Below are 13199 nucleotides of genomic sequence, written 5' to 3' on the forward strand. Positions count from 1 at the left end.
GCTAGGAAGGGGTAATTGTGAGGCAAAGTGTGCGAGCAGTTGACCAATTGAACAACTTGCACCATAGGAAGACAAGTTACACAACTTCTGCACACTAAGGTACACTGAGGCTGCAGTTTCCAAAATGCTTCAAAAGGGCCTCTAAGCCAGCATTTATTTTAATTTGAAAGCAGGAGATTCCTAATTCAATACAACAGAAGCCCAATACTCATTTATATGTGTCCACTGCACTCAATTCCACACTGTGAACTCCATTAACTTCCAACATATGGTCAAGTAAATAACAAAAATTTTCACATGCTCAAGAAACATCCCTCCAAATAGCATGTGTCTGGCAATGAACAGAAGGCAGTTCATCAGTCCCACAGTCAGTTTTCTGTTTCCCCACCTTGAATGGCACTTTTGTCTGCTAGGTTGTGAACTAAATCTACCTTCTCCTGAACCATGGCCTCGCCATGGCATATCATTGTATCAACTACCTGACCTCATTTCATCTGGTGAACCCTCTCCACCCCCAACTGCCTCCAAGTTGATAGAACCCCCAGCCCCGCACAGCTCAGTTGTACATCCTTCCAAAAATCCAAACAGGAGTGCCTGGGTCGACCTACTGTTTCAGCCTGATCCTGCCCCACAGAACACATCTCTTCCTACCTTGACTCAGTCTTCGCTCCCTGTCCACGCATATCCGTGATTCCTGTGACACTTTATGCCTGTTTCAAGGCTTCCAGTTTGTAGGCTCCAGCCACCTCCTCTTTACCAAGGACGGGCAAACCCTTTACATGTCCATCCCTGATCAGGATGCTCATAGGGGTCTCCACTTCTTCCTAAAGCAAAGGCCTGAACGATCCCCACCCACCACCACCCTCCTCCACTTGGCCGAGCTTTTCCTCACCCTCAACAACTTCCCTTTTAACTCCTCTCATTTTCTTCAGGACAGAGGGGTGGCCATGACCACCTGCTTGGACCCCAGTTATACCTGTCTCTTTGCAGGGTATGTGGAACATTCTTTGTTCTAGTTCTATTCCAGTCCACACCCACAATTCTTTCTCTGATATATCGATGATATCATCACTGCTGCTTCCCTCTTCATCTGGGATCGGAAAAGTTCATTGATTTTCCTTCCAATTTCCATCCTGCCCTCACTTTCACCGTCTATCTCTGACTCCTCCCTTCCATTCCTAGACATCCATTTCCATTTCTGGAGACTGGCCACTAGTATCCATTACAAACCCAGTGACTCCCACAACTACCTGGACTATATATCCTCACACCCACATCCCATAAAGACTCCATCCCATTCTCTCAGCTCCTCCATCTCTGATGCCTACATCCGGACGAGGATAACTTCGACATGGGAGCCTCTGAAATTTCCACCTTCTTCCATAACCAAGGATTCCCCAGCACTGTTGTCGACAAGACCCTCTACCGGATCCAACCTATCTCCTGCTCTTCCACCCTCATCCCCCTCTCTTCCCTCCTGCAACAGCGAAAGGGTTCCCTTTGTCCTTACCTACCATTCCACCAGCAACCACATCCAGAAGACCATCAGATGCCATTTCCGCCACTTCCAGCAAGATGCCCTTGTCTGCCTTCCACAGGGAACAGTCCTTCCAGGATACCCTGGTCCAATTTTCCTTCACTCCCAACAACACCCACAACCCCTTGGCACCTTCTCCTGCAGCTGCCAAAAGGTGTAACACTTGCCTATCTACCTCCTCCTTTCCCAGTATCCAAGGGCCCAAACATGCCTTGCAGGTGAAGCAACACTTCACCTACACTTCCCAGAATCTAGTCGATTGAATTCACTGAACAATGTGGTCACCTGCACATTGGGGAAACGAAGCAGGTGACCGCTTTGCAGAACGTCTATGTTCTACTCGGAAAAAAAACCTTGAGCTTCCACTTGCCTGCTACTTTAACACTCTGTTCCATGGCTAATATTTTTGCCTGTGGCTTGCTGCAGTTCTCCAGTGAAGCTCAGTGCAAGCTGGAAGAACAACACTTCATTGTCTGCTTGGGGGCCTGCAGCCCTCTAGACTCAATATCGAGTTCAATTATTTTAGGGCCTGAACTCTCCCGTCTTCTAGCCACCTACCCCATACACCAGGCCTTGTTATCACAGTCTGCCATTACACACTACCTGTACAAGAGGGAAGAGTTGCACCTGAATCGGAGGGAGTCCAATATCCTCACAGGGAGATTTGTTTGTGTCACCCTGGAGGGTTTAAACCAGTTTGGCAGTGAAGTGGGAGCCTGAATAAGAAAGAGGCTATTGAGAGGTCAGGGGACAATACATTAGCCATCGGGACCAAGTTTACGATTCAAGGTTAGCCAAAGCACAGTAAAGAGAGGGAAAAATCTTCTGTTTTAAAGTGCATCTATTTCAAGACACGAGGCCTGATCGATAAGGCAGGTGAGCTGAGAGCATTGATTAGCTTTGGGGACTGGAATATTATAGCCATAACAGAAACATGGCTGAAAGAAGGGCAGGATTGGCAGCTCTGATGTTCCAGGATACGGGAAGCTACAGGTATGGCAGAAGTACAAGTAAGCAAGGAGGGGGAGTTGCTCTGTTGAAAAGGGAGCACATAACAACAGTGCTTAGACAGGATATTCTTAAGGAGTCATCAAATGAGGCCATGTAGTTAGAATTCAGAAACAAGAAGAGGATGGTCACTCTGCTGGAACTGTATTATAGACCCCCAAATAGCCAGTGGGTTCTACAGGAGGTATGTAGAGAGATTGCAGATACCTGTAGGAATAATAGGGTAGTATTGCTTGGAGATTTTATTAACCCGTGTATTGACTGGGCCACCCAGAGCGTAAAAGGCCTGACAGGGTGGAATTTACAAAATGTGTCCAAGAAAGTTTCTTAAATGAATATGTAGCGGGCCCTACTCAGGAATGTGCAACACTGGACCTCCTCTTAGGGAATAAAGTCAGTCAAATGACTAAAGTGTCAGTCGGACAGCACTTCAGGTCCAGTGGCCTTAAGTCTCTTAGCTTTAAAATAGTTATGGAAAAAGATTGAACAGGTCCACAGGTTAGTGCTGAACTGGAGCAAGGCCAGTTTTGGAGCCATTAGGCAGGGTCTAGCAGAGGACAATTGGGTGAGTCTGTTTGAAGGAAAAAGAATCAACTGGCAAATGGGAGGCTTTTAAAAATGTGCTATCAAGAACCCAGGGACAGTATGTCCCTCTTAGGATGAGAGAAAAGCTGGCAGGTTTAGGGATCCCGGGCCGAGGAGGGATATTGAGGCTCTGATCAGGAAAATTGCAGGGTTTAAGCAGGGTTTAAGCTATCAGGCTCAAGAGTATCCCTAGATGACTATATAAAAAAAGTGTAAAAGCAGACTCAAGAGGGAAATCTGAAGAGCAAAAACAGGGTAAGAGGCAGATCTGAAAGATCAAGTTAAAGATAATCCCAAGAGATTTGATAGCTATATTAAGAATAAGAGGGTGATTAGGGACAGAATATGTCCCCTTAAAGAGCAGCATGGCCATCTATGTGTGGAGCCACATATGGGAGATATTTGTAATGAATATTTCTCCTCTGTGTTTACTGAGGACAGAATCATGGATGCTAAGGAAATAAGTGAAGATGTTGTGGACTGCATACACATTAACAGAGAGGAGGCGTTTGCAGCCTTAAAGTACATTAAGGTGGATAAATCCCCTGGGCCTAATCAAGTCCATCCTCAGATGCTGTGGGAGGCTGGGGAAGAAACTGCAGATGCTCTTGCAGAGATTTTTGCTTCATCTTTAGCCACTGCTAAGTTCCAGCAGACTGGAAAGTGGGTAATGTCGTTCCACTGTTTAACAAAGATCGCAAAGTAAAGCTGGGGAACTACAGGCCAGTGAGCCTGACATCAGAATACATAAGTTATTGGAGAAGATCCTGAGGGACAGGATCAACCAGATAGTCCAAATGGATTTGTTCATGTCTGTCAAATCTTACTGAATTTTTCGAACAGGTAACCAAGAGGATGGTTGAGGGTAGGGCAGTGGATGTTGTCTATATGGACTTTCGTCAGGCCTTTTACACAGCAGGCTGGTCATGAAAGTTAGGTTGCATGGGATCCAGGGTGAGCTAGTTAACTGGGTTCAAAATTGGCTCAATGGTAGTAAACAGGGTGATTGTTGAAGGTTGTTTCTTAGACTGGAGGTCTGTGATGAGTGATGTGCCACAGGGGTCGGTGCTGGCATCCTCGTTATTTGTTATTCATGTAAATGATCTGGATGTGAATATATATAAGATATGATTAGTAAGTTTGCGGATGAGACAAAATTAGGAGGTTTCATTGATAGCGAGGAAGGTGATCAAAAATTACAGAGGGATTTTGATCAGATGGGGAAGTGGGCTAAGGATTGGAAAATGCAATTCAAAACAGATAAGTGTGAGGTGTTGCACTTTGCAAAGTCAAACCAAGGTAGGGCTTATACAGTAAATGGTAAGGTCCTGAGGAGCACTGTGGAACAGAGGGACTTAGGAGTAGAAGTGCACAGTTTGTTGAAAGCAGCATCACAGGTGGACAGGGTGGTGAAGAAGGCATTTAGCATGCTGGCCTTCATCAGTTGAGGCACTGAGGACAGGAGTTGGGACATTAAGTCGTATACTTCTTTAGTGAGGCCATACTCGGTGTAGCACATACAGTTTTTGTCACCCTGTTATAGGAAAGACACAGTTAAAGTGGAAAGAGTGCAAAGAAGATTAATGAGGATGTTGGTAGAACCAATAGGCCTGAGTTATAGGGAAAAGTTGGCCTGGATAGGACTTTAATCGTTGGAACTTTGGAGAACGAGGCGTGACCTTATTGAGGTGTATAAAATCACGAGGGGCATAGTTAGGATGAATTTGTAAAGTCTTTTCCACACCAGAGGGCATAGATTTAACGCGAGAGAGGCAATTTCTTCACTTGGAGAGTGGTGCATATTTGGAATGGGCCGCTGGGGAAAGTGGTTGAGGCAGATACAATAGGAATATTTAAAAAAACATTTGGATGGTTACATGGATAAAAAGGGTTTAGATGGATATGTGCCAAATGCAGGCAATTGGAAGCAGCCGAGACGGCACCATAGGCGGCATGGATCAGTGTGGGCCGAAGGGCCTATTTCCATGCTGTATTACTCTGTGACTCTGTGTTATTCACTGTCAGTCCCCATTAATAGCTATTCATCCTCGTAGCCAGATCATTATCAACTCCTTTGTCGATCCAACTGCTCTCTTCTCTCATAGGGCTCTATTCCCACCTAACGTTTACTCCCTACACCTTCCCCTACCCTATCTTCTGCAAATAAACCAACATTTTCCTAGATCTAGTTCCAAGGAAGGATCACCAGACCCAAAACATTAACTCTGATTTTTTTTCTTCACAGATATAGCCAGGCCTGCTGACCTTTTCCAGTAACTTCTGTTTTTGATCCTGATTTACAGCATCCACAGTTAGAACATAGAACAGTACAGCACAGTACAGGCTTCTTAGCCCACAATGTTGGGCCAACCTATTATCCTACTAAGATCAAACTACCTTGCAAACCCTACATTTTACAATCATCCATGTGCTTATTCAAGAGTTGCTTAGAAGTCTCTAAAGTATCTGACTCCACTACCACTGCCAGCAGCGCACTCCACATGCCCACCACTCTCTGGGTGAAGAGCCTGCCTCTGACATCTCCTCTATACCTTCTTCCAATCACCTTAAAATTATGTCCCCGCAAAACAGTAATTTCCTCCCTGGGGAAAAAATCCCTGGCTATCCATTCTATCTATGCCTCTCATCTTGTATACCTCTATCAAGTCACCTCTTCTTCGCTCCAATGAAAAAACCCGAGCTCCCTCAACGTTTTCTCATAAGACCTGCACTCCAGTCCAGGCAGCATCCTGGTAAATCTCCTCTTCACCCTGTCTAAAGCTTCCACATCCTTCTTATAATGAGGTGACCAGAACTGAACACAATATTCCAAGTGTGGTCAAACCAGGTTTTAAAGAGCTGCAGCATAGCCTTGTGGCTCTTAAACTCAAGTCCCCTGCCAGTGAAAGCCCACACACCATACGCCTTCTTTACAACCCTTTCAACTTGAGTAGCAACTTTGAGGGAACTATGGACATGGACCCCAAGATTCCTCCATTCCCCCACACTGCCAAGAATCCTGCCATTAGCCCTGTATTCTGCATTCAAATTTGACCTTCCAAAATGAATCACTTCACACTTTTCTGGGTTGAATTCCATCTGCCACTTCTTTGTCCAGCTCTGCATCCTGTCAACATCCCATTGCAACCTACAACATCTCTCCACACTGTCCACAACTTCACCAATCTTCGTGTCATCAGCAAACTTACTAACTCACCCTTACACTTCCTCATCCAAGTCATTTATAAAGATCGCAAAGAGCAGAGGTCCCAGAATAGATCACTGAGGAACACCACTAGGCACAGAGCTCCAGGCTGATTATTTTCCATCTACTACCACCACCCTCTGTCTTCTATTGGACAGCCAGTTTTGAATCCCAGCAGCTAAATTTCCCTGAATCCCATGCCTCTTTACTTTCTGAATGAGCCTACCAAGGGGTATCAAATGCCTTGCTAAAATCCATACACCACATCAACTGCTCTGCCTTCATCAATGTGTTTTGTCACATCCTCAAAGAATTCAATAAGGCTTGTGAAGCATGACCTGCCCCTCACAATGCCATGTTGACTGTTTCTAATCAAACTGCGCTTTTCCAAATAATCATAAATACTATCTCTCAGAATCATTTTCAATAATTTGCCCACCACCGAAGAAAGATTGACGGTCTATAATTTCCAGGATTATTCCTATTCCCTTTCTTGAACAAGGGAATGACATTTGCCACCCTCCAATCATCTGGTACGACTACAGTGGACAGAGGGCGCAAAGATCATTGCCAAAGGGACAGCAATCTCTTCCTTCGCTTCCCGTAGTAACCTTGGGTATATCCCGTCTGGCCTAGGGAACTTATTTATCCTCGTGTTTTTCAAAATTTCTAGCACATCCTCCTTCCTAACAACAACCTGTTCCATCATATCTGCATGCTTCATGCTGTCCTCATAAATGTCAAGGTCCCTCTCACTGGTGAGTACTGAAGCAAAGTATTCATTAAGGACGTCCTCTACCTTCTCTGACTCCACACACAAGTTCTCTCCACTATCCCTGATTGCCCCTACACTCATTCTGGCCATCGTCTTGTTTCTCACATAAGCATAGAATGCTTTGGGGTTTTCCTTGATCCTATCCCCCAAGTCTTTCTCATAGCTCTCCTAAGTCCATTCTTCAGTTCCTTCCTGGCTACCTTGTAGACCTCTAGAGCCCTGCCTGATCCTTGCTTCCTCAACCTTAAGTAAGCTTCCTTCTTCCTCTTGACTAGATGTTCCACATGTCTTGTCATCCAAGGTTCGTTCACCTTACCATCCCTTCCTTGCCACAGTGGGACAAACCTATCCAGTACCTGTAGTAAATGCTCCCTAAACAACCTCCACATTTCTGTCGTGCATTTTTCTGAGAACATCTGTTCCCAATTTATGCTCCATAGTTCTTGCCTAATAGCATTGTAATTCCCACTCCCCCAATTAAATACTTTCCCATACTATCTGCTCATAACCCTCTCCATGACTATAGTAAAGATCAGGGAGTTGTGATCACTGTCTTTCAATTTTTGAGAATGGCACTAAAGTTCCATCAACAGCCCATCAGGCTATTCTGAGGGATCTAGTATAAATTGCATCTGGACCAACTCCAGTTCCTAACTTATTCAATAACTATGTCATATTCCAAAACCTGGTACATCCACCCTAATCTCTAACCTCCTCCAGCCCTACACTCCACCCTGTCAATAACCTCCTCCAGCCTCCACACGCCTCCCTACCTCTTATCTCCTCCAGTTCCTACACATCTCACTATTGATGTACCTCCCTCAAGCCCCAGCAGCCCTCTTGCGCATGTAGCTTTGCACTATTCAAGCTCCTAAAGAAAAGACCTTGAGCACGCACAGTGCCAATTTGAGCCCACACAAAGTTTAATTCAACAGTACACCATGTTGATGAGGGTCTACCTGGAACACTGTGTACAGTTTTGATCCCTGTATTTAAGAAATTATTGGCATTGGAGCCAGTTTGGAAGAGACCCACTTGGCTGATTCCTGGAATGAGGTGTTGACTTATCAAGGTTATTTATTTAATTATTTATTCAGTTATTAGATGAGAAGAATGAGGGGTGACATTACTGAAACAGACAAGATTCTGGGGGGGCTTGACAGCATAGATGTTGAGAAAATGCTTCTTTCCCTTGGGGGGGGGGGGGGGGGGGGCGGGAGTCCCCCATCCAGGGGACATTGTCTGCTTATTCTGTAACTCTCATTTAAAGGTATACTTCATTCTCCAAAATGACAGTGAATGTCAAAATTCTCTACTCCAGAAATTTTTGGAGGCTAATCATAAAGTACTCAGACAGGAGATAGATAGGTTTTTGTAATATTGGGGAGTTGAGAGCTATGATAAGCTGATAGGGGCTGAGACATGCGGCAGATTAGTCATAATCTTGTCTCAAGTCAGGATAGGCTTTGGGGGCCGAATTAACCACCCCTTGTCCTATTTCTTATGTTTTTCTTATAGAGTAGGCAAAAGTGAGTACTTACTGAATGACAAGATGCAATATGTGATATGCTACAGGGTCCTCAGCTTTTGCAACTTGTATCGATAACCTAGATAAAGGAATATGGTATTTGATTGCTAAATTTACCAATGACACAAAAGATAGGGAGGAAAATAAAATGTGAAGAGGAGACCACAAGGGGATACTGTCTGGATAAATGCATGAGCAAAAATCAGGCAAAAGCAGTTCAATGTGGGAAGATGTTAAATCTTGGGTGACAGATTTAAGACAGATGTCAGAGGCAGGTTCTTTACTCAGAGAGTGGTAATGGTGTGGAATGTACCTGCATTGAGGGCTGAAGGGCCTTTTCTGCACTGTATTGTTCTATGTTCTATGTTAAATTGTCCATTTTGGCTGTGAGAATAAAGAGGAGGCATATTATCTAAATGGTGAGAGATCGTAAAGAGCTGAGAAGAGAGGGATCTCTGTGTCCTGGTGCATGGTTCACAAAATGTGAATATGCAGGTACAGCAAGTAATTACAAAAGCCAATAGAATGCTTCTCATTTCTTGCAGCCTGAGGAGTCTTGGCAGGGTGCATGTGGAAGAGATGTTTTATCTTGTGGGAGAATTTAGATTACAGGCCACTGTTTACAGCTAAAGGATCAATTAATTAAGAAAGAGATGGGGAGAATTTGCTTCTCACAGAAAGTAACGGGTCTTTTGGATTCTCTGTATAGATAGATACAGTCATACAGCATGGAAACAGACCCTTTGGTTCTCGAAAGGCAATAGGAGTAGTCTTTGAATAATTTGAAAGCAAGAGATAATCAAAGTGTTGAAAGGGAACAGGCACAACACGAAGTAATCAGATCAGCCATGATTTTTTTGAATGGCGAAGCGGGTTTGAGTAGACAAGTGAACTTTTTCTGTTCCTACATTTGTAGGTATGTCCCTCTTATTTGAGAAACCTTCACCTTCACCTTGCTTGGTCAGTTTTGAATCCACTCTACTATGGTACCTTTAATCCAACGACTTCCAATTCTGTTAACAAGTCTATCATATGCTACTTTATCAAATTACTTTTGAAAGTCCATATATATACACCATCAATACTGTACTCTTCATTTCACCATAGAATTTATATCAAGGCAAACACAATTTGTCTACAGAAAAACAATGTCAACTGTCATTTATTAACTTCGGTTTACCATGAATGTTACGCCATCTTGCTTGTACTTACCTCGTTCACACCGTGCCCTTTCCATGTGTTTTGTCACTCTAAGAACTCTTTCCATCTCCACAAGATAAAATTAAAGTTGCATGCCTTACTTTAAAGGAGCCTTTCACTAATGGGAATTCAGTCATTCATTTGTTATCATCTTTGTACTCAAGCAGCTCCAATTCACGTCAATGGGGTTGGATGGAAGCACAGAGCTATCAGACCTAAGAATGGTGCAAACATATTGACATTTCCACACCCTAGGCACTGATTATTTCTAACACATTCCCATTGTATACCTTCAGTGTATGCAGGCATTGCTGCCAAAAGAGACATACTATCCTAATCAACGATAACAAAAAATGTGGAGCTGGATGAACACAGCAGGCCAAGCAGCATCTCATGAGCACAAAAGCTGACGTTTCGGGCCTAGACCCTTCATGTGATGAAGGGTCTAGGCCTGAAACATCAGCTTTTGTGCCCCTGAGATGCTGCTTGGCCTGCTGTGTTCATCCAGCTCCACACTTTTGTTATCTTGGATTCTCCAGCATCTGCGTTCCCATTATCACTGATACAATACTATCCTAATCACTTGTTTTACTCTTACCAGGAGTGAATCGTAAGAATATCAAATTTCAGAAGGGCGACAACAATTTATACATCATAAAAATTTAGGAGAAATAAATATTCAAGAAATTACCTTGCAATTCCTCAGGATCCTTAACCACAATGCGGGCATTTAGGTCTTGCAGCTGTTCATGTAACATCTCCAGTTTTCGATTGGAGTTTTTCAGGACATGTTCCACATTGGACAAGTTTTTTTTGTCGGTGGTGGCTTTACGCAGGTTCTCTGCACCTTCTTTTATCTTCAATTCTTTTCTGATCTCACGTTTAATCTGCTCTTTGGCTTCATCCAATTTCTGTTGGAATGAGGTATCTGAAAAATCTGAGCTCTGGTCCAATCGTAGTTGCTCAAAAATTGGGAAATTTCCATGGTTGCTCTGCAGGGAAACCAAAGTTATTGGTTGGCATAAAAATCAATACTTCACACTGCACTGTAGCATAGTCATAGTAATGTTGTAATGTTGATTAAGAACACAGAGCAGATTGTACAGGTATATTTTGCATTGCAGATCTCATCAGGCTGTTAAAACAGAGTTTTCCAAACCATGGATCATGACTTCCACTGTAATCATGGGATGGTAGTTTGGGATCACACACTCTGAGGCAGCAATGGTGATAGTTAGGCAGAGACTTTGGTGGGACAGTGCAAGGATCAGTGTTGAGGTTCATGAGCACAACTCTTGTTGCCAGAATCTTCAAACCCTCCAAACAGCATCCCACTCAGACCCATCCTCCCAACCCTATCCCTCTAACCCTGCATTTCCCATGGCTGATCTATCTAATTTACACATCTTCAGACCATGGGAGGAAACCAGAGCTCCTGGAGGAAACCTGTACAAACATGGGGAGAATGTGAAAACTCTACACAGACTGTCACCCGGGGGTGAAATTGAACCCAAGTTCCAGGGGTTGTGAGGCAGAAGTGCTAACCACTGAGCCACAAAATACCCTTCAGAGTACAGTAAGAAGAAAACAAAATATGGTAATACAGGTAGGCACATAACTAATATAAACCACAAGAAAGAAGCCCAAAAAGATCCAAGCTTCTTTTGGGGCATTGAACGTAGAACAGTGCAGCACAGTACAAGCCCTTTAGCCCACGATGTTGTGGTGAACTTTTACCCTAATCCTAAGGTCTATGTAACCTCCACCCCTACCTTATATTATCATCCATATGTCTATCTAATTGCCGCTTAAATTCCCCTAATAAGGCCGACTGCACTATCCTCTCCGGCAATGCATTTCATGCACTCAACACTCTCTGAGTAAAGAACCTACCTCTGACGTCTCCCCTATATCTACCCCCTTTCACTTTAAAACTATGCCCCCTCGTAAAAGCTACCTCCATGCTAGGAAAAAGTCTCTGTCTGTCCACTCTATCTACACCTCTGATCATTTTGTATACCTCTAACAAGTCAGGCATCTGCCACAAAAATATCCCTGAATGAGAATCATGTCTTAGCATCAGTTTCAGTGTCATTCTCTCACCCCTTTCCTGTAACCTGCACACTGTTTCCATTCAAATAATCATCCAATGTCCTATTGTGTAGATCAATTGAACCTGCCTCCATCATATTTCCAGAGAATGCATTCCAGACCCAAACCACTGATTGCACAAAAGAAGTTTTTCTCACATTGTTATGGACCACCCCACAGCCCCCCTAACATAGCCTATAACCTTTTATATTTATTTAAACGTAAACATAAGGTGCTGCATTTCAGATGTAATTTGATTGGGTACCAACAGGTTTTAATCTTACATCAGTTAAAATGCAAACTTGAACTCTATTCAAATACTTATCAAGATAATACATAATTTAACCACTAATCATGAACAATGGGCAGCATCCCTAAGCACACCCTTTAACAAAACAGTTTTATTGTCATGTGCTTCTCACCCCAGCAACAAAGATTGAACTCTGTTAGTTCCAGCAATCAGCTAGCAGACTGAAATCAACTCTCATTAACTGAAAGCAAAACTAAAAACCTTCCTGGGTCTGCTTCTTTTGTCTAATTCAAAGAAAAACATTCAGGTACATCTCAAAACTGTTTACCAATTGCCTGTCTTAAGGGGACCTTCCGGCATCACTTTCTGCAAGGGAAACAGGACAAAACTAATCTCTCTTAAAAGCATAGGACAATCACAACACTACATTTACTTCTGTTGCAAATCACTTCACATCCGTGCCCTTTCTTTCTTGACCCTTTCATAAGAACTACATTTTTTTCAAATGAAACTAATCCAGCAGCAAATTAAACTTCGACTTCACAGGATTCTGTTTGTTCCAAATACAGTCTACTGATCATATGGAAATCAAGGAAGATTAGAAGCAGTACTACAGGTGGAATGTTACAACTATGTTACAAGGAAATCTGTGAGCAGCATGGCTATCCAGGTTTGCACATCTTCCATGGAGGTTTAAAGGTCTATGATTTGGAGCACAAGTTGCAGACAAACAACCATATAATAGGAGATAATAGAGAGAGCCAGTCAGGCTGGAGCCAGGGGTTGACAGTTTATGTGACGGACAACATCAGAGGAGGAATAAGGAATTAAGTCATGGAAAAGCTTAGCAGATCTTTGGAGAAAGAAAGTGAACATTTTGCATCCAGCATGACTCCTCTTCGAACTCGGAATGCTAAATCACAAGAGAAATGATAGAAAACATTTAAAGTTATAGTTAAAAGTCCAGGAGATAAAAATGAATCTGACTAAATAGAATAACACATCTAGAAATGACATGAC

At 43.2% G+C, this 13199-nt stretch overlaps 1 protein-coding gene across 2 annotated transcripts in view; it reads right to left on the reverse strand.

Annotated features, from left to right (window-relative positions):
• The window catches only part of pkn1a (protein kinase N1a), a 262380-nt gene that overhangs the window by 167261 nt on the left and 81920 nt on the right, over positions 1–13199 (reverse strand). For both annotated transcript variants that reach the window (XM_059639870.1, XM_059639869.1), the window contains exon 2: positions 10530–10830. In XM_059639870.1, coding sequence (XP_059495853.1) covers positions 10530–10830 — 301 coding nt within the window. The remainder of the gene's footprint in view (positions 1–10529; positions 10831–13199) is intronic.

The sequence above is a fragment of the Stegostoma tigrinum genome, chromosome 35, assembly GCF_030684315.1.
Source record: "Stegostoma tigrinum isolate sSteTig4 chromosome 35, sSteTig4.hap1, whole genome shotgun sequence".
In the NCBI taxonomy this organism is placed as follows: domain Eukaryota; kingdom Metazoa; phylum Chordata; class Chondrichthyes; order Orectolobiformes; family Stegostomatidae; genus Stegostoma; species Stegostoma tigrinum.